Here is a 22,285-nt window from a genome sequence, read left to right on the forward strand (position 1 = left end):
ACAAATGAAGACAGGTAGCGATTAGTGCTAATAAAATATAAAATTAGTGGCGATTATCGCACACAATAGGGGATGTAAAAATCTGATGCCGGCATGCCACCCAGGATGATTTAATCCTTTAGCCACCCTAAAATGTCTCTGTATGTGAAACATAATATGGGAGTCTAAACACATACTCGTACAAATCAGCTAGAATATTTGTAAACTATTATAGTAAAGCGAAATAGACACGCTCACGCAATATATAATGTATTTACCTTCTTTTCGCTTATAAGCGATTTACCATTCATTTAGATATATTTCGCATACGGTCTGGATAACCCTCTTATATGTATATACATGCTTACTCATATATGTATATAAAGATTTTATTATAAAGTAAATTAACCTAATCTTATCTTATTTGATTGTCAGGTTTGATTTATCAGATATTCGATAAACGCGGCAATAGATTTAATACTAATTAAAGACACAAATAATTTTATACTATTGATATTAATATAACACTTTTATTAACACGTAAAATACTATTTGCCATTTGGTGATACATTTTATTTAGCCCTTAACGTATGACCGCTACCAAAGCCATGGGCGCCCATTGGGAGGGGCAAGGGGGGCACTTGCTCCCCCCCTGGACAAAAAATATTAAAAACTTGTAACTCAATAAATATTACCATAATATAATTATTATCTTTACATTTGAGAATTTTTTATTTTGACCCCCCCTAAAATTTTACTTATGGGCTCCCATGACCAAAGCCAACGCAGGGAAGGTGACGTTTTGTCCAAGTTCCCGATGGTCGATGGGTATCGTTAGAGGATGAGATTGTTTATTTTAGATAAAGACATAACAATATATGACCATTGACCACATATATGCCCATAATCATATAAATACCCATGTGGCCATAATATAATAGCATGGTGTGTATATTAAAGATTATGATGATGTCACTCTTTTTAGTATTAGTTAGTTATGAGAAGTGGCTATTATTACACTATATAATAAATAACCAATAACCTAATCATTTTATTTTTAGGAAGATCACATTCTAGAGGTTATACCATGTTCCGAGAAGGCACGCCAGCATCCGAAAGTGTTCGCATGTTTGCTAAGACTGGGCGCAGTGACAAATTGGATGATGGCAGCGGTGAAAGTTTTAATGGAAGGAATGGTGGAGGGGACGCCGAAGATACTATACTGAATACATTTGTGGCGCCCAGCGTATCAACAGGAGCTGCTTGGACTCAATCGCAATTCTTCGTGGATGGAAACCACTCTAGGGTGAATATTTATTAATAAATGAAAAAATTATAATAATAAATGAAAATAATGAATGATTTATCAATTAAAATCTCACTGTATAGTTATTTTATGATTACGTTAACGATATATTAAAGAATTTTAATAAGGAACTAATTAAGACTGAAATATATATATATATATATATATATTTAGGTAATATTTCAAGAATAATGAATATTTAAAATAAATAACACAGTTAATACATATTATACTTATAAAATATTTATCATAATAATATACTAATAACAAGTACCTAACTAATTCACAGATAATGTAGTCTATAAAATTCAAACAAACACAGGTTAGCTAAATATTCCTCATAATCCATGTGAACTCCTAATAGTCCTAACACCGGACTAAGAAAAAACCTAACCTAACCAAGAAAAAATAATATTATAATCTATCCATTTGTGGCGCGTAAGTGTTTGGTACCGCGGTTGTAGCACAAATTTGCCAATCGGTCCAAAATTTACTGCCAACATGTCGTTGTCAATCTGACTCCGTGTGAGGAAAGATTTTTGTGGAGGCTAAACAGGCATGTAAACACATTAGTTATCAATAATTTTACTAGAGTATAAACAAATTTCCGTGGTGTGAATTTTTGAAAAATTTGGGTAAGGTCATAAGTCACAACTAATAAAAAATATTAACACTTAACATGTCCACAACCTTAGATAGGTAAATCGTAAATGTATAAAAATAATATAAAAATTAAATTAACATTAAACATTCCTACTTTACATTAACTACTCTAGATTAAACATATTTTTGGACTATGGATGTTAATATTGTATAACTTTTTTAAAAAATATTAATTTTTATACTTATTTTTGAAAATATGTTAATTTTTAATTCATATTTAATTCTTTTAACATTGCATGGAAATGACATGGTTCATCACATGATTCATATTAAAAAAAATTTAATTTACCAATTTAGGCTCAATAAAATCTCCATAGCTCTACTTATAAAAATAGTAATAATCAATAACTTAATACACTTTGAAAAAATATAAAATTAACTATCAATATTTTCATCAACAAATTTAACAAATGTAGAAGTAGTTAGTCTTGATATTGCATACTTTTTTTTTATCAGAATGCAATTAAAAAATATATATATATTATATATATATATATATATATATATATATATAATTATATTTGAACGTTCGTAAGTTGGAAAGGAATTACTCAAATTAAGTAGCTACTGCAAACGTTAAAAATATTATTTTAATATTTTTTATAGATTTTCGTTATCGAAAATAGGAATTGCTATTTGAAAATCAAAAGTTGGTAGTGTTTTACCTAATAAAGGTGGCAGTTAAAATTATCAAAATTATAACACAGTGTAAAACAGTAAAACCTAGAAAGTTAAAAAAAATTATTTAAAAATTCCTAATGCTCGCCTAGATAATGACTGGTTCATGATAAAAAAATCTCCCTATATAATATAATAAGAACAACAATGAAGTCCACATATTGTACAAATACTTTGTTATAATACCTAATCTTCATTTTTTTCCTTCATAGAATAATAATAGATTTTTTTCTCATTTTAAAAATTCTTTAGTAGGATTTCAAAGTTATTTCCCTGGTGACTAATTATTTGATTATAGAGAGAGTAGGTTAGCTAACCTAACCTAACCTACAGCATGATAGCAGCAGATGAAAGTAGTATAAAATTTTAAATAATAAAAAAAAATATCGAGCATTTACACCATCTCTGCAATTGTTCGAGTGTAAATTCATTTTGTTTATTTTATCTGAGTTTTTTATTTCCTATTCCACCGCTCTGGCTCGGCTCGATACGAGGAATTAATTTTCCGCCGATTACCCGATGATTTCTCCTTCAACTACCATCAGATATAATTATAAATTATAATATATTACCTCTACTACCAACATTAAACACCTCTAATAACTGGTATAATTTAAAATCCAAAGAATTATTCCAAGGAATATTATTTAAGTTATTAAAGCTATTTCTAAAAAATATATAAACATGTATGCATAAATAATGAATATCAATAATAACAATACGCCTAAAACAGTTTGATGATAGTATACCTAATCTTGGGTAGGTGTACATAATGTAAGTATATGCTTAATGCTGTCATATTGTTCGGATTAGTATAATAAAATATAAGTATGGCAAAAAATTATATATTACCTGTTTACAATATACTTCATTAAAGACAAAACCATATACCTTGAACGTATTTATTTATTATATCATCTACGAGCAAATGTCCTTTTATAAAATTTAAAGTAAGCAAAAAAATTTCAACCTTATAAAAAATGATGAATACTAGAATAATATTTAAATAACATAAAAGTATAAAATATTAAATAACATTAAAAAAATTCTAGTAATAGATAAACTAAGAAAAGTTATTTAGAAATAATATAGAATTATTTTAAAAATTATCACAAGTATTATTAAAAAAAAAAAAACAATTAGGTATATAGAAAATTGTATTGGTTGATAAAAGAGTTAGGTTAGAAGAAATGAGTTTGTTCCATTAATTTTTAAGTTAAATGTCTTAAAGTTTTGAGACCAAACAAAAGAACCAAATAGGAACTAACAAATGAACTAAAAAAATGTTTTTTAACATTTAGAATTGATGGATTTATAAGCTATTTTTTCAAGACTACTTAATTACTAATTTTGATGCACACATCATTTTCAAATGACTTCTTAAGTTTTTAATTGAATCTATAATTCTATAGTAATATATAACTCGCTCTTATTTACTTCATTATTTTAACTGTATTTATTATTGTTATGATTGTCCAAATTATAAAATCCAAATAATTATTATCCAGGTTTCATTGATGTCACGAATGATTCCATCTCCGGATTGGTTTATTGGTATAGATTCATTTGATCTTTGCGTGAATGGTAACTGGCTTGACAGCATCACTATTGAGGTTAGTATTATATATTTATATTATCATACTCAGTATCAAATACATTAAATACTATCAGTAGACCGAATTTATTAAAATATAAAATATAGAATACATATTATTTTAGAAAATATATGTGTGTTTATACAAACAAGTTGCATGATAAACTTTGTAGTTTATACATAGTATAGTATAAACTAGGTACCCATTTGTATGGGTAAATAAAACAATTTATAAAAAATAATGTTACCTATCTAAATAATGAAAAGAAAGCACGTAATTTTGCAAAACAACAAATGGTATTGCTATTATAGTAGTTATATTTCAAAATACATACATTAAATAAATACAATCGTCGCCGCTTATTAGACTCACTCCAAAGCTACAACATTTAAGTCTATTAACCAAATGAGTGAATGAGGCATATGATCTCCAATAAAATAATGAAAAAAAAATCCTTGTTTACTTAAAAATATTTATTGAGCTTTTAGGTGTTATGTGCAATCCTTTTTAATTAAAAATAAAAATAAATAAAATATTGTAGTGATCTAGGAGTTGTATTATACGCACATTTTGGTGATATATTTTTATCTAAAAACACTAAAAAAACTTCACTAAAAAACCATAAAGATCAGATCAGATTCAAGGAGTACAGTAGAATTTTATTACTACTCAAACAAAGTATACAATTTTATCGATCAGAAACACTTTATTAACAATAAACAATTAGTATTAAAAACAAACACTACCTTTTGGTTCGTACGACGACTGAACGTCTTATGTTTAATCGTTGTACTTGCGTTTTAGTCGAATTTCTCGACTACAACGAGATAGTTCTACCTCTGTGGGTGTGAATATGTTATATAGTATAATATTTTATTTCACTTTGACATATTTGATTCACAGACCTGACCTATCTTCATATTATCTTATTTGCTAAAAATATCCTTACCTATATTATTATGGATACATATTACATATACTATAAATAATTAAATTGACAAATGTTTACAATACATGACATTAGGTAAGTACCTTATTAATTTTTGATAAAAACCTATATTGAGTTGATCTCTAGGAAGAGTGATTTTTCCTTTTCGGTCAACTTCGTAGTAATTTATCTGTACGCTTTATGATACTCCAATACTTCAAAATCGCTTCTTTACTAGGTTATCCGTCTACTAAGAAAATACTGATACCATTTATAGCACATTTGTTTAGTGTATTCAGTGTATATACATATTTTATTTATTTATCTAATTTTCAAATGACCCCATTAACCAGTGATTTTTTTCTATTAGTATACATGCAAATCGAAACCAACAGTTTTAAGCCTAATGGGTGAATGAAGTCAATTTATCACGAGTTCAAGGTTTGGAGTCCAAGCGGCGACTACTGTTATTAACGTTTAAAATTTGTATCGGTTCATCGTTATATATATGAAAATAATATTTTGTGTTGGTTTTCTGAATGACTTATAACCATATCAATGAATAGAAAATTAATTATTTTTAAATAATATGTTCCAAAGTATATTTTATTATAAAATAAATATTCAATTCTGAGAAATGAGAATCTCGAATTCATCATTACCTCAATTCAATGTTAGATATAAATATTGTAAATTTTATATTCTATATAATATATAATATATTACATTATTATTGTAATTTAGATATTAGTATACTATGAAGTATGCATCCATCAGGATTTAAATTGTATATGAAGTGTATAAAATTGAAAGAACACATTTTTATATAAATATACAATGGCATACCCAATGTAATTTAATATTAGAAAATATGTGTGACAAATATAATTTAAAAATAACGATAATATTAATAAATTATTTGTCACAAAGAAGAAAGAAGCCAGAAGTAAATATTTGGTTAAAACTGATTTTAAATTAGCAAAAACAAATTTAATTTAAATGTTAACCTAACCTAACCTAACCCTTCTTCTGTAATGTAAGTGTATAACATATTCCTAATTTATTTCTGTCTTAGTACAAATTATGTACCATGGATATAAATTTTAAATAAAATGATAATAATACATAGTAGGAAATAAATTCGAAGGTTAGATTTAGTATCAATTTCACTGCTTTTCAGTATTTCAGTAATATAATTTGGATAGAATAATATTTTGAAAAATAAATAATAATAGTATTAATTATTTAACTTTGAGGATGTTTTTTTAAAATAAATTAAGCAATGAACCATCTTTAATCAACTTCATTATTATATCAATAGATTCAATACAACTATTAAATTTTAATATTGTTAAATGTAGAATATATAAATTATATCTAATTAAGTATACATGTTAATATAGGCTGATCCAATTGATGCGGGATGCGACAACGGCTTCACGTTTACAGCGCCAAACTGGCCCACCGATCCACAGGGCATTGTATACCGAATAAAAAGCAACTATCCATCACATCCTGCCAGCTCTTTTTATTATCCACAGTTCAATAGGTTGCCGACCATAGCGACTTTTCAATTTATAAAAGTACTATTGATAATATAATAGATGAAGTGTCTACACTCCTTATTTTGAAATGTATTAACTTTTTTGATAGTACCTAACTGTAATAGTATAATTTAATTTTTGAAAAATCTATAGTTCAAGTAAAAATATACATTTACATATCATAGTTCGTAACTGAATATTTTTCCAAGTACTTCAATAATCAATACAAACCAATTAAATGCCATATGACTATTAGAAATTTGTTAATAAGTATTAAAAGTTTAAATTGAAGGATTAGAGGTCCAACATATTTTTTGGAGTATCTTTTTACTATTCAACTTCACTAATTTAAAATACACATAATACTATTATAATGTATATGCTCTATAAAATATTAAAATATTTTCAAAAAAGTTGAAAGTAAAATAATGAGTGTAAGATTTTCAAATAATCACGCATTGTATAACTCGTAGGTTATAGAAAAATTGGTTTTTATACAAATACTAAGTTTTTTGCGATAGAGTAGTCCATTTGTGAACTAGGTATTGATGTGTTAACATCTTTACGTGCCACCCCCTAAAAAAGAGCGTGTGTAAAAAAATGGGTCTAAAGTAAATTGGTATTAATTCGATGTCACAAAACATTGTAACGGAAGTTTAATAGTTGCCATGGTTGCCCACTAATAATTTATTACAATATAATATCTTTTAATATAATATTATATTTTATTATTATCTCCAGAGAGTGCTACACAGTGGCAAAGAAAACGGCAAGCCTTTATTAGATGTTAACACATCAATATTGAGCGTCAGACACAAACTCTGACACACAAATGTTTTTTATTATTTTTCCAAATGGCTGATTATGTTGTAGCTGTAGGTACATTGCAGACAGACAACAGCAATTAGTCTTTTTAAAAACTACAATTATTATTATATAGTAATCTATTACTTGCATAAAAAATAATAATTATAATATTATGTGAAATTTATGAGTGTCTATTAAATTTATTTATTGAAGTACTGAATATTATTTTACAGTTTTTGACTATTACTAATTATTGTACTTAAATATTTTTCAAGCATATTACTTTACTCATATTATTTTTTTTTAAGCACTTAAGTCACTAAATAACTAACAATAAAGAAAAATTATAAATAAACTTAAATCTAGATAGGTACTTATTGTTATCTGTTTTTCGTGGCATTTTGACTTATACATAGTACATTATTTTCCTGAGAAACACATTTATTTGTTTTACACAATGTTTTGCAAAAATCTTTTTGATAATCCTGCCCTATAAATTATGAATGTCTTAAATGTAATAGATAATCTAACCTTGTTATTTAATTTGGTACCTACTTCATCACGAAGTATAAATAATAATTATTTTTTTTTTTAATTACTGTATAATAGTTATTGCTTTAAAAAAAAAAACAAATAACCGTAGTTCACAAACTGATAACCCCATCGCAAAGAGTCTAGTCGTTTTGTTCAATAGTCTAATTTTCCAAATGACAGGTCTTAGGACATAAACATATACAAACACATCTACAAAAATACTCATAATTTCATTGACGTGCATTGCGTGAAAATTTTAGATCAAAGAATACGAACAGTCTTTAAACGGCAGAGGACAGGCATCAGACCCCACAGTAAAAATCGAAGAAAGCGTTATTAAAGTTTTAAATGGTGACAGCGATAGCGATCGTGCGGTACAGTTGGAAATGGAACAGCAAAGACGAGAACAAGAGTACAATAACTATAAAAGGTACGATTATATAATGCAGAGTGGAACTATTTTAAATTTGGCATAATATGTTTACTATTTAACTTAGTCCTACATAAATTTTAATTACGTAGTATATTAAGATATTTAAATACATTATTATATACATTTATGTTTTTGTAAAAACTAAATTATTAGGGTTGGAGTATTGTTATATTCAAATGAGTGTTAATTTAAAAACATTAAAATAAATGATAGGATATGATGTGTATCTGTAGTGGATTCTGTCTAATTTGAGCACCGGTTAATATTGGCAAAATGATCTGATATTTGTATATTTATGTTATTTTACACTATGCGAGAATAGAAAAAAAATGTAAATAAATACATGCAACTTTTTGAATTTTTAAAAAGATTACTATCCACTTTTCCTCGAATTTCGTTGATCGGTTCGAAAGTATTCATCACTTAAATATAATATAATATTTTGATTTCGTTCGTAAAATGTATAATTAACTTTTTTATCATTAAAAAAATTACTGAAATTGTTTTAATGACAATATACATATAGTTAACGAAACAATTAATTATAGTGTAGGCGGCGGCGTTACTTTACACCAGCCCATTATTAATTAAAATAAAATAAAATACATAAGATGCGAACAAATTATATTAAACATAAAAACATAATTAATAAAAATAAAATAATCATAATATTCAAATATTGTACTTTTTACACAAAGACGTAATGAATTAAAACATACAAGCACGGCGATACCCTAGTTCTCCCGGAGGAGTGATAAGCACTTCTCCACAATCGAAAGTTATTACCAATCATTGTTGATAAAATTATGGGCATGGTTTTTTGACCCTGTGACCTACTTTAGGCAGTATTGCATAGCAAATCAAGGGATATTTTCGTTTTTAATGTCCGAGCGAGTGGCAAAGATGACCCCTAATTCCTTTTAAAAATGTATTTGAAAATTTAAGTTGGCAATAAATGTAATGCTTATCATATTTATCATTATAATTCTTATCACACTCCTGGAGAACCAGTATGTTCTCGTAAATGCACACCCTCTGTCTGATATTAAATGAATAGGTTCGCTATAATAATTAAAATATATTTTTAAGTGTTTTATCACCTCATTACTATTAGTGGTTTTGATAGGAAATAGTTTAAAAAATTTTATAAATGCATCAGTAACAAGAAAAATATATTTATGACCATGAGGAGCTTTCTCAAAAGGATCTAAATGGTCTATAATATGAATAGTATTAAATGGGAGATTACCCTTAAGAATACTATGTAGAAGTTATTCAGCCTTCTTATTTTTAGGAGTATAGATTAGATTAGTTTAGGCATTTTGAAATATAATATTTCATTTTGTCCCTCATTTTGGGAAACCAATAAGAATTATTAACTAATGATAATTTTTTATTCATACCAATATGTCCTACATTATCATGGAAAGTTCTAATTATATTATCTATTAACTCACTATGTACATAAAATAAAAGCTTTTTGCCATCTGTACGATAAGCCAAGATATCATGCAATTCATAGTATATTTGAATATTCTAACTTCTCACGAATTGCAACAATTTGAGAATCAGTTGATTTTTTAATAGATAATACTTGTTCAAATGTGTTTACTTCCAATATTAAAATGTTTCTAATTCTACTTAATACGTTAAGACGTAATATTTAATACTTATATTAGGGCGATTGTAATCATAATTTTGAAGAAACAATGTCCAACGTATTTTACGAGGGCAGATATCTTTTTTTTAGCGTAAGTCTAAGACCATCACAATCAGTGACGATTATAAAAGGCATAGGTACCTTGTAAAGGCATACTTTGTAAATAAATATGAAATATTTTAAGAGTATAAATTATTGTCAAATACTCTGACTCATAGCTGTGGTATTTGGTTTCACAATCAGTAGTGCGTTTACTAAAATAAAATATTGGGTGAAAGGTATTGTTATGCTTTTTTTTCTGAACTAAAACAGAACCGAATCCTTACTGGCTAGCATCCCAGTGTAATCCTGTTTCTAATAATAGTGAATATAGATATAGAGCTAGTGGAAATGTTAAAAATAATTTTATTTTCTCAAATGCTGATAATTGATCCTCCCCAAAAACAAAGGATAATTCAAATCTATCTTTAATTCTTACTTTATTTAGTTTTCTAGAGTAATGTGATTTTTATTCAATACATAAAGACGCAACGAACTAAAACATACACGTACGTCAAAAACACATAATATAGAAAGGCGACGGAGGTGAAGGATGATGGTACTAAAAACCTCACCCTACAATAGTTTTACTATTAGATTCTACTAGATATATTGAAAATCAAAACTTAGATAATCTAAACCCTAACCTATGTATTTATATTTGTTATAAGCTTAGTATTTATCACTCATAGTTTATTTTTCGAAAGCTTGTTAACATTTGTGGGAGAAGGGACGGTTTTAACCTCAATTAATACAGTTTTCACAAATATTATGAAGAATTAGTGTTATGTTTATTTGGATATTACTACTAATAAACTTAAATGGTTTAGTTACCATTGTCCATAATATTATAAATAACAATAGTTATAAAATTATATAATTATATTATTATACTTGTATTATTAATTACTGCTTACAGCAATGCAAATATAACGACTGATATTTTATTTTTCAGTATTGGTGATAATAAAGTATCGGTTTCCAACGTCACATCGTCAATATCAATACCAAAAGGTAATAAAGAAGCGCTGATGAACAGTATTTTGGACAACTATCATGTTCGGAAACATAAGAAAACTCATAAAAAATCAAGTGATTATTTATTTTCAGTTATCAAATTAATATAACGTTATAATCTTATATGTATTATGATGACTACATTTTAAACTATCAAAGTATTATTTGCTTTTTTATGGATTTCAATAGAAATCAAACTAACGTAAAAATTAGTGTTGGGTTAAATAGGTAATTGTGGACTCTATGCTAGGTAAGGTAACATCTAAAAAAAAAGGTCGTAAATTTGTCCGAATTATGCCAGGTGACGGCCTACTATTTTGAAAATAAAAATAAATATATTGTGACATAAATGTGCCGACTGGCGTAGGGCTCTTAAGCTACTACAATAATAATAGATAATAATTCAGAAGAACAATAATATAATAATAATAATAATGATAAATAATGGTAACAAAAACCGTAACACCTACGACGGTTTTTGATGGTGCTCTGCGGTGCCGGTAATGAATGGCGGTGAAACAGATGGTGAGGTAAAAGGATAAGTGTCGGTAACAAATACAATTTACACTCTACCCGTGTATTAGACACAAAAAAATACGACAAAAAATTAATAAGACGGTCCTTTGTAACGCACGAACACTCACACACACACATGGTAACGCGCATTGACGGCTAACCGGTAACCGTTGATCGTAGCGGTGTAGTGATAGGTAGGTGGTAGGTCTAGCTGCAGTTTTTCTTATCACCGCTTTGTTAGGTATAGAGTATAGGAGGTACTAACACTAAACAATTAGATTAGATACATTATAATATGTATATGAGTATATGACGCTTTTGACACCCTAAAAACCTTAAGTTTAACAAACAACTTACAACATGGTATTCCTCTATTCCTATAATATTCAATAAATCCTTGTTTGAGACGGGAACGAATATTAATAATACGTGTGCCCGGTCACCTTTTCTAACCTAACCTAACCTAACCTCCCGTTCTAAAATACCGACCGAAAGTGTGTGGTTGTGTACTTGTGTGTCTCTTAAAACTATTCAAGTACAAAATGGTAACAATGAAGTAATGGTAATCAAGTTGCTATATAATAAAAAGGTACAAAAATACAAAATATATAAAGTATACAGCAATACAAAATATATAGAAAAATATTAATTACGACTCTGCTGATGCAACATGTAAAAATATATATATTAATAAATATCAATTTCCGGTTCGGTACGACCAATTATAATAATTGTATAAAGCTATTTGAGCTGATGATATAATATAATAAAAAAAAAATGAATATTTAATGTGATGTATTGTAAGTAGGTAATAATTACGACGCGGAGTTTAGCGCTCACGTATATAAATACAAAATTGATAATAATAAAAATGTAACAAATAAATAAATAAAAAATAAACTCACAGCTTGTCGGTGCACTGCTGGCCAGCCGCTACCTTATTCCTAAATGATATATATAATTTCACACACACAAATTCACAAAAATTCCGTAAAAAATATGATAACTTTCTAAATAGTCCGATACTTCTTACTCTTCCACAAAAGCATATCAGACCCAGTGAAGTCAAGTTTATATTTCATAGATCTGCAAGTCATCAAATTCAGGATACGACCTCATTACATCAGAAATGTCTTCTCAATTCCCAAAACTTTTATTATCTCTCGTGCACATCTATAACTCTATGCTCAGGATCTCATACTTCCCTTTAATTTGGAGATTTCAGATTATAATTATGATACTTAAGCTTGGAAAATCCCCTGATTTCCCTAGCTCTTACAGACCAATTAGCCTCATACCTTTCTTATTATTTTCGTATTTGAAAAACTTACGCTCAGACGTTTACTTTCCATCATTGACACAAACTGTCCAAACAATCAATTGGTTTCGATATTAAACATTCCACCATACATGAGCTTCATCACATAGTCGACAAAATTTCCTATTTACTCGAAAAGTAACTAATCTACACAGTATTTTCTCAAGCGTTTGAAAAGATATGGAATCATGGCCTTCTTTTTAAGCTAAAGTAAATATTATTTCCTAGCTTATACTTAATATACAACCTAACCTATTTACGTGTTTAACGATACTATTTACAGAGATCTTCTCAATCCGACAGTCAAAAACTTTGCTGAAACCTAATACAAACGCTTCCATAATAAACTAGCAAATCACCCAAATTCTCTCTTCCATAATCTCTCTCCTAGTATAATTCCAGATGACCATGTCCGACGTTTAAACTGTAGCCGATACTGTGATTTGCTAGTCAACTAACCACTACTACCTTCTTCATGAAGTACTATTAACAATTAGTTTCTTCTATTAAGCCAGGGGTCGGCAACCCGTGGCCCGCGATTATATAACCCAGTTTTACGTTAGTGCATCGTACAGTTGGACCCCGTGATAACCACCAGATTTATTAACATTGAATTATCATAGAATAAAGGCATACATCGGGACCGAACGAAAATGCAAGTGTATCAACTTTGAAATATTTCAACTCCCATTATATATTTATTTTATTTATTTAGAAATTTTTTTTTTACCCTGTAACTTTCTTGAGATGATGTTGCATAGCAAATTGAGGGATGATTTTGTTTTGAATGTTCGAGGGAGCTCAAGTAAGCAAGTGGCAACGTTGGTCCTTAAGCCACTTTGATAAATGTATTTGACCCGGGTGAAAATTCATATTCTCAAAAATTGTTGTGGAACTTTACAATTTTGGATGGTTGGCATTAATTTAAATTTTTGTGTTTATGTGTCTAGTGTTCGAACTTTTAATTTCTATTAACGCATATAATTTCTTATCATGGGGTCCAACTGTACCTTTTTACCTTACCATGTAAAATGCTATGCAGTAGAAGTGAGTGTTCTATTTTTTTTAACTGGATTTTTATACCACCCCTTTTTATGTGCAGGTTACCGGGACTGCCGATTAGGTGTCTGGTCTGAATGGAGCGCATGTAGCGTGTCTTGTGGCATCGGCGAAATGCAGAGGCGCAGAGAAGTGATAAAACATCCAAAAGGAGCTGGACGGCAGTGTCCACCATTGTTGCAGACTAAATGGTGTGGGAGTGCCAAAGACTGTCCCCCAGAAACACATTTTGAGTGGTAATAATATAAGTTAAAATAACATACATAATTAGTATTATATTCTGTATATTATTGTAATAATATTATATCCATTATAATATATATACTGTATATCAAATAATTTAATAAAATAATAATTATTATTATTAACAATAATTTCATTTTATAAAAAAACACCATTTACCATACAAAATGTTGATCAATAATAATTGATCCAGAATTACAATTTCTTAAATTTCAAAAACATTCTTCACGTACAACATAATATAGGTATTTTATTATACATTTCTATTAAAAGCACTATGGTATTGTGCCAAAAGTATCGACAACCAAATCGTGTTACTACCCTTATATTTATCGTCCTTCTCCTTCATATGATAATTTTTGTCTCATCATTTTTTTAAAGACAGATTTGTAAAATTTACTGTAAAATATTTACTTGTATAGATAAGATATAGGTCTACCAAGAATTTAGATCATTTTAAGACTATGTATCTATATATTATATTATATTTATAACAGTACCTATGTATGTTAAGACGTGTATATTATATTATTTTTTCCATTCTGGTGGCCAAGTTAATTATTAATTATAAATTATAATTAATTTTACAATTACGTTTTTCACATCAAATATTATATGTATTAATTTTACGGAATCAAAAATTTTTATAAACGGTACTATTATATTATTTAATGTCTGATACCTTGTGGTTTTTTTGTTTTGTCGAACGATATCTTTATTAAAAAAATACATACTTAATATTATTATAAAAAGCAAAACAATAATTAAATTTGTAAAATCTGTTGAAAATTGATTATTTATAAAATTATATAAATAACTTATCTTCTTTTTAGTATTTTATTGTGTAATATATTTTTAGGATAACGCGTTTAGTATAATAAAAATAATTGAATTTTGTATAATATAGGTTATATATTGTGTAATTGTAATATCGTTGATTGTAAAACGACAATATGTATTTTTTATTATAATGTAATATTATATTAGTAATTTAACCAAAATATATAATTGTAATTTAGATGTATCAGAAATTGTAAAAAAACGTACCTAATTACCTATATCATAATAATAATACATAATAATTTAGGTAGTAAAAATATATACCTAGCGTTATAATTTTTGGATTATGAAAAACAATATTCTCATACTAAATTTATTTTTATTTTTACTTTAAGAGAATTTGGCTATATCTATAATTTTCTATAAGTTGTAGTTAATTATTTTTTCCAATTACTCTTTGACTGCGTAAATGAATAATATTGTAATAATAATTATTATTACAATATAAATACATGTATACATAATTAAACTACTGTATTTATAATAATATAATATATCATATCATTTAGATATAACATTATTGTATCTATCCTTTTATGTAGTTGTAGTACCTAAATGAGAGAGAAACTGCTTTTACATTAAATCCTTGTATTCAGCATAAACACCTGCAAACCTCAATTATTATCAAGGAAGATAGGTCAAACCTAACCTCGGCGCTTATATCGCATGTTAGTTCAGGGGTTGCCAACCCAAATGATCTTGTGGGCCACTTTGGAAATATCTACATTACAATCCTGCGGGCCACATATAAAATTATATTAGCACTTTTCCCCCATACAAAAAAAAATTGGAGTAAACATTTTAAACAAAATTAATATTTTTATTAGATTTAATTAGAATAATTACTTTTGTTGCTATTAAGTTGCTAATAATACAGATACTGTGTTGTGCGGGCATTCCAGAATATTCTATTGGCGCAAAAATAATGTTTGTTTGTAAATATTTGACAAATCTAACCTAACTTAACGTTTGCAGGATGATTTTTCAAATAACACTCATTATTTCAAAAAGTATAGATTTTTTTCAAATTTTTAGATACATGTTTTTCCACAACAACTGTATAAAATTCAAATTTTTTTCACTCTTATATTTAATAGTAAAAAAAATATCAACTTTTGATTTTCAAATAGCAACATAAATTAATAGAGCCATATTTTTCATGCATTTTAACGTTAAAATTTTTAAGTTTCTTTGATTCATAGGCAAATTATAGCTTTTCGAAGTTACGGTTCCGTTACTGTTAAATTTTTTGTTAAAAAAATGTTTGTATTTTCTTCACTCAATGTTTAAAATTATTTAATAGAACTTGCGTCTGTATATTAAATAAAAATAAAAATGTGATGTGCAACAAGCCTTCAAAATTTGAAAACTTATTTATCTTGCAATGTCCAAATAACCTCCAAAATATTTTACATGAGTTACTTTAACAGTATACAAACGTTTAACTTTGTTACTGATACATCCAGTAATTCCGCAAGAGAGCTACAATTAATAATATTGAACCACCAAATTAGTGTTAAATTTTTATATAATTAAAATAAGAAAAATAAATTACTTTTTGGTAATCTAATTTATTTTACAGCGTTCTCTACAGACAGGGGGCACTTCAAATTTCTTAGCGTTTTTAAACGGGCTAAAAAGTACACCTGCAACTTTTCAACGTTTAATGAATGCAGTCCTGGCCGGACAAACAGGATTAAAAGCATTCGTCTATTTAGACGACATTATCATCTACGTACTTAGTATAGTAGACTATCCCGAGAAATTAAAAGCAGTATTCGAACGTTTAAGAACATCCAATCTAAAGCTGCAACTATCAAAATGCGCCTTATGTGCAAAAAAGTTAAGTATCTAGGTCATGTTATAACTTACTAACCAAGGGGTGAAACCAAACCCATAAAAATTGAAGGTGTAATAGAATTTCTAATCCCAACCAACGGAAAGGAAGTTAAATCTTTCTTAGTATATCGGGATACTACGACGTTTCGTACCAGGATATTGCCAAATCGCGAAGCCACTTACTTCTTTGTTAGAGAAAGGCGTCATTTTTAAGTGGACAGATCTCTGTCAAGAATCGTTTGATGAGTTGAAGACGATTTTAACAACAGAACCTTTACTGCAATATACAGATTTCACAAGGACTTTTAATTTAACATGCGACGCTAACAATTATGCCATTGGCTGCGTTGTCTCGCAAGGCCCAATTGGCACATACCCTCTTATAGCGTATGCATAATGGGCATTGAACCATGCTGAATTAAACTACAACGCGACCGAAAAGGAGCTATGTGCGATAGTATGGGGGTAAAACAATTCCGATCTTACTTGTTCGGTGGGAAATTTAATATAGTAACAGACCATCGAGCTTTGAATTGGTTATTCAATATCAAAGTCTCAAGATCTAGACTGACCCGTTGGAGGCTGAAGCTTGCCAAATATGAGTACGAGATCCATTTCAAACCAGGAGCCAATAATACTAATGCGGACGCATTGAGCAGAATTAACAGAGTTGTCACCAAATCATCCAAATCTCCAAACTCCACAGAATCTCCAGATTGTACAAAACATTATAGCTCCACAGAACCTTTAAGCAGCTATTAGAAATAAAAAAGAAAAATTGCATTTTCTCCAAATGTAGTGGAATCGAAAGGAAATATCTTTGAGACTGATCATAGTATGGCTTTAGTACAATATGTCTCTAGCGATCTCAAAACGACTAAGGGAATTGCCTTGGAATTTTGATGAATATTTTTTGGATTAAATCAACTTAGTTGACTTCCAAGATCAGTCCCAGATGTATTGTCTCTTCAGTTAAAAGAACGCGAAATATTTTACCTCGTTACAAAACAACATTTTTGGCAAAAACCCTAACCTGAACATTTATTCCAAAGCTTTAATTTACACGCTCACTTGTCAACGTCTAGGCACTAGCCTAGATGGACTCCAGTAAGAAACTGTCCTTTCTATGTTACAATACATCATTCGAAACTCTCAGGTTACTAAACAAGTGTTAGTTCCTAAGACGCTATCGGAAGAGAAACAGCTACAAATTATCCGTGAATTCTATGAGAATCCGATGGGGAGCATCAGGGTACCACCAGTACCCACAAACGGGTCTCCCAACATCATAATTGGAAGAGAATGAGGAAAAAGATAAAAAATAAATTCGGGGATGCGTTACCTAACAAGTAAAAAAGTCATCCAATCGAACTGCCCGAGAGCCAATGATAATAACCACCACAGAATCTAGGCACTTCGAAAATATATATATGGACATTGTAAGACCCCTTACGAAATCATACAATGGAAATATGTTCATTCTTACACTATAAGATGATCTTTCGAAGTTTGCGTGGGCAGCTCCGATGCCGAATCACGAAGCAAACATAGTTGCAAAGTTTTTGTGACTTGGCTCTTGTGTCTACATGGTCTTCCTCAGAGCCTTGTAACAGACTATGGCATCGAATTTTTAAGCAAAGCAAAGTATTTAAGGAATTGTGTCAACTGTTAAAAAATTAAACGGTCATCCACCAGTCTTTATCATCTACAGAGTAATGGTTCTCTGGGACGGACTCACCGTACATTAGAAGAATACTTACCCAGTTTCATCAATAAAGACCCGCAGAACTGGGACACACGTGTCCCATTCACAATGTTCTGCTATAACTCCACGACACACACTTCCACGAAATGAAGTATCAGCCATACAAAATGGGCATCCAATAACAGTACCAAGTTCATTTATTAAAAATACAGAACATCAATACAGTTATAACAACTTCTATTTAAAATTAAGGGGGAACATGCAAGAAGCTCTGATTACGAGCAGAATACGATATATTAAAGTCTCACAATCAGAAAACAGCACAGCACTGTACAAATCAACCAGAAAACGAAGAATTCTCGAGCATATTATGTTAACCTTTTTTACAGCAGTTTACACGAGCAACACTACCATATCTATATGAGATAGAATCAAACTATCGAAGTCTGATGAAAGTCATTGACTATGATCAACAGACAGCAAAGAAAAGTTGACGTGGATTGGGAAGTGTTGTTAACCTGTGTACAAACGTAATTTATGGAATGTGTTTAAGAATTAACATTAACTTTATTATAGATAGTATAATAGAGTAAGGTAAAAACAAATTATAAAATCTTAACCTTACACACGATAGAATGAGAATCTCAGGAGTGGAGTCAACATAAACTAATCATACGCTGAAAAGTTTAAAAATTCATCAACAGTAAATTAAAAAAACCCTGAAACAGCAAATCGAGAACAACACACAAAACATCGACATAATATCATTCAAAACAAAATAACTAGAACAAGCATTTTTATTTGAGGTAATATTAAATACATTCGCTTATGACACGCAGAATCTCATGGCGATAGTATATGCAGCTCTCAGTGGGAAGGTATATACGAGCACACTCACATCACATACACTTATGAGTGAGTTGCGAGAAAAAAAGATGCATCTATCAATGGGAAGTATTCTCCCAATGGAAATGAACATAGATCTTTGACAGAATTTCTCAGAATCTCGGAAATTACAATTTTTACCCAAAATGGACAACAAACATTTTCCAAAGACTTGTAATTTCAAATTCATGAGTTTGAATTCGAAAATTTGGCACAAGTTGACGAAAACCAATGCATGGTTATACTATACTCAACACAGTACATTAGGTACTATCTCATGTTTAAATTCACTAGAAACATTCACAATACAAACCACAAATGTGGGTAGAATAACAATTTCTCAATCTTGTAAATTAAACATCAATAACTCCATGTTTATAGCAAAGAGTAAATCAAATAGAAATGTTAAATTAGATATTATATCAAACAATGTTAGAAACATAACCCAATCTGAAATTACAGAAAATCTTAAAGGAGTAGTACCTCAGAACCTCACAAACACAAAGTGCATTAAACATTTAAATATTCTTGCTAGCAAAGTAATAGAATTAAGTAAATTTATACATGCACTACCAAATTCAATGTTCATTCTAAAAATAGAATTTTATGTTATATTTATTTATGTAATTTTGTTTGTTTTAATATTTATAAGGAAACTAAGGAAATATTTCATAAGAATGTACAATCCTGAAATACCAGAGGAACCCTCGAATAGTATTCAGGAAAACACTTGAGTACTGATTCAAATACTAAAGCAATATCATCTACAAATCGTATGTAGTGAATCTTTTCTCCGTTTATGCTTATTATTTTAAACTTTTAAAGTTTCCTTTTTACTTATTTATGATCTCTTCTACGAATAGATTGAACAAATAGGGAGATAAGGAACAGCCTTGTCTTATCCCTCTTTTAATTTTTGCTGTACAACTATGTTCTCCTATCTCTATTAAGGTCTCTTGTTCTTTGTATATTAACATTATTCTTCGTCTATCCCTCCAATCTATTCGTGTTTTTTTTCAAAGTGTTCATCAATAATGCCCAGTTGACTGTGTTGAAGGCTTTTTCTTAGTCAATAAAAGTTATAAATGTGTTTCTATTCACATTTAGCCTTCTTTCTGTGAGTATTCTAATAGCTAAAATTGCTTTTTTTGTATCAATTCCCTATCTAAACCCGAATTGATCTTCACTGAGCTATTTTCTGGTTTTATTTTGTATCCTATTTTTTTATAATGATGAGAAGTATCTTTGACGCGTGTGCTTATAAATTTATTGTTCTATAATTCTTGCATTCTGTGGAATTTCCTTTTTTCAGGGCTTGAAATTGAAATAAAAATTTTCGATTTTAATTTTAATTTTGCTTATCGATATTGGTTTTTTCTGTTTTCAATTTAAAAATAATAAATCGATTTTGTGGTTTATGATTTTTTTAATGATGTCGAATATCGATTTAATTGTATTATGATTTCGATTTTAAATATAATTTTCTTTTTTTCGATTTTAATTTATATTTTAAAATTTAAATATTAAATATCACATTTACGCTATAATCATATTGACATTAATGAAATATTTTCAATTCTTGAACTATAACTAACATTAATCTATTACTTTTACATTTCAATCAATGTTTAACTCAGTTTAGATTTTAAATTCTGATATTGATTTAACCATATCAACTAAATTTCTGTCGCAATAATTTAAATAACAATGTCCAAGGAATATGTTTAGTTATTGTCAAGATTTTTAAACAAAATAACAATAAAGATACATAATATGAATATCCCAATTTTATTTATTATTGTCAAATAATAATAATACATAAATCTATAAAATGTAATATATTTTTATTAAAATTTTAAAAAATAATTAAATGTCTTAAAAAATAAGGAAACTTTTACTAGTTTTACTTTAATAAAATGTATTTCACAAATTTTATGTTTGAACGTATAATCATTATTGCATCTAATAAGTTGGCTGATAAGGACGTACGTAGATCTTGACGCGTACCTGGCGGAGGTTGATTGTAGATCGTTCTCGCAGGTGTATGGTCGGCGTATGTTGAGGTGTAACCGTTGTCGATAATGTACTGATAACGGAGATGATGATCGGTCGATCTCCGTGGTCGAACGAGGGCTGGCGTATCCAACGTGGTATGATTGTCGTTTATTGTTCTTACGTTCTTAAAACACAGGCGATCATAACACCGTGTTGACGTTGCGTGTCGCAGAGCCGCGATCGCCGGCGGCTCGTACTCGTCCGACGCGACTTGTCTTCCCGTCCCGCCTAGCCTTTGGGGCGTTGGTGGGAGAGACAACTAAGTCGTATCGTCGTAGGCCGTGGTGGCGGTTGATAAGGTGCCGACCGATCGTTGCGGTGCCTGTACTTTGTACTGGCGACCGTTGCGTACCGTGTCAATCTGACAATATCAATTTAATTCCACTAAAACTTCGTTCGATACTAACCTGAATAAATAAAAAAATAAAAAAATTTCACATGAAAATAATAAATAATTATTATCATTGAAGTATATACCTGAGTAGCAGGTACAGCAAGAACAATATTTGCAAGCTTATAGAGATCAGGCGTCTCGTGTTTTTTGGATTCCCAGAATGCAAGTAGGTATGTTTGTTTTATAATGTAGACGCTCAATATCTTTAAAATTGTGCAAACTAACTGTATATCATTTCAGATATTTAT

At 29.0% G+C, this 22,285-nt stretch overlaps 1 protein-coding gene across 2 annotated transcripts in view; it reads left to right on the forward strand.

Annotated features, from left to right (window-relative positions):
- The window catches only part of LOC114122851 (spondin-2), a 127,067-nt gene extending 111,880 nt beyond the window's left edge, over positions 1–15,187 (forward strand). The window contains exons 2-7 of one of the 2 annotated variants that reach the window (XM_027985626.2): positions 1,041–1,285; positions 4,135–4,239; positions 6,553–6,732; positions 8,295–8,464; positions 11,122–11,258; positions 14,120–15,173. In XM_027985626.2, coding sequence (XP_027841427.1) covers positions 1,041–1,285; positions 4,135–4,239; positions 6,553–6,732; positions 8,295–8,464; positions 11,122–11,258; positions 14,120–14,316 — 1,034 coding nt within the window. In that variant the 3' untranslated portion in view covers positions 14,317–15,173. Of the gene's footprint in view, positions 1–1,040; positions 1,286–4,134; positions 4,240–6,552; positions 6,733–8,294; positions 8,465–11,121; positions 11,259–14,119 lie in introns of both variants that reach the window. The other variant, XM_027985632.2, reaches the window with a different exon arrangement.
- Positions 15,188–22,285: the final 7,098 nt, after the last annotated feature.

The sequence above is a fragment of the Aphis gossypii genome, chromosome 2, assembly GCF_020184175.1.
Source record: "Aphis gossypii isolate Hap1 chromosome 2, ASM2018417v2, whole genome shotgun sequence".
Classification (NCBI taxonomy): domain Eukaryota; kingdom Metazoa; phylum Arthropoda; class Insecta; order Hemiptera; family Aphididae; genus Aphis; species Aphis gossypii.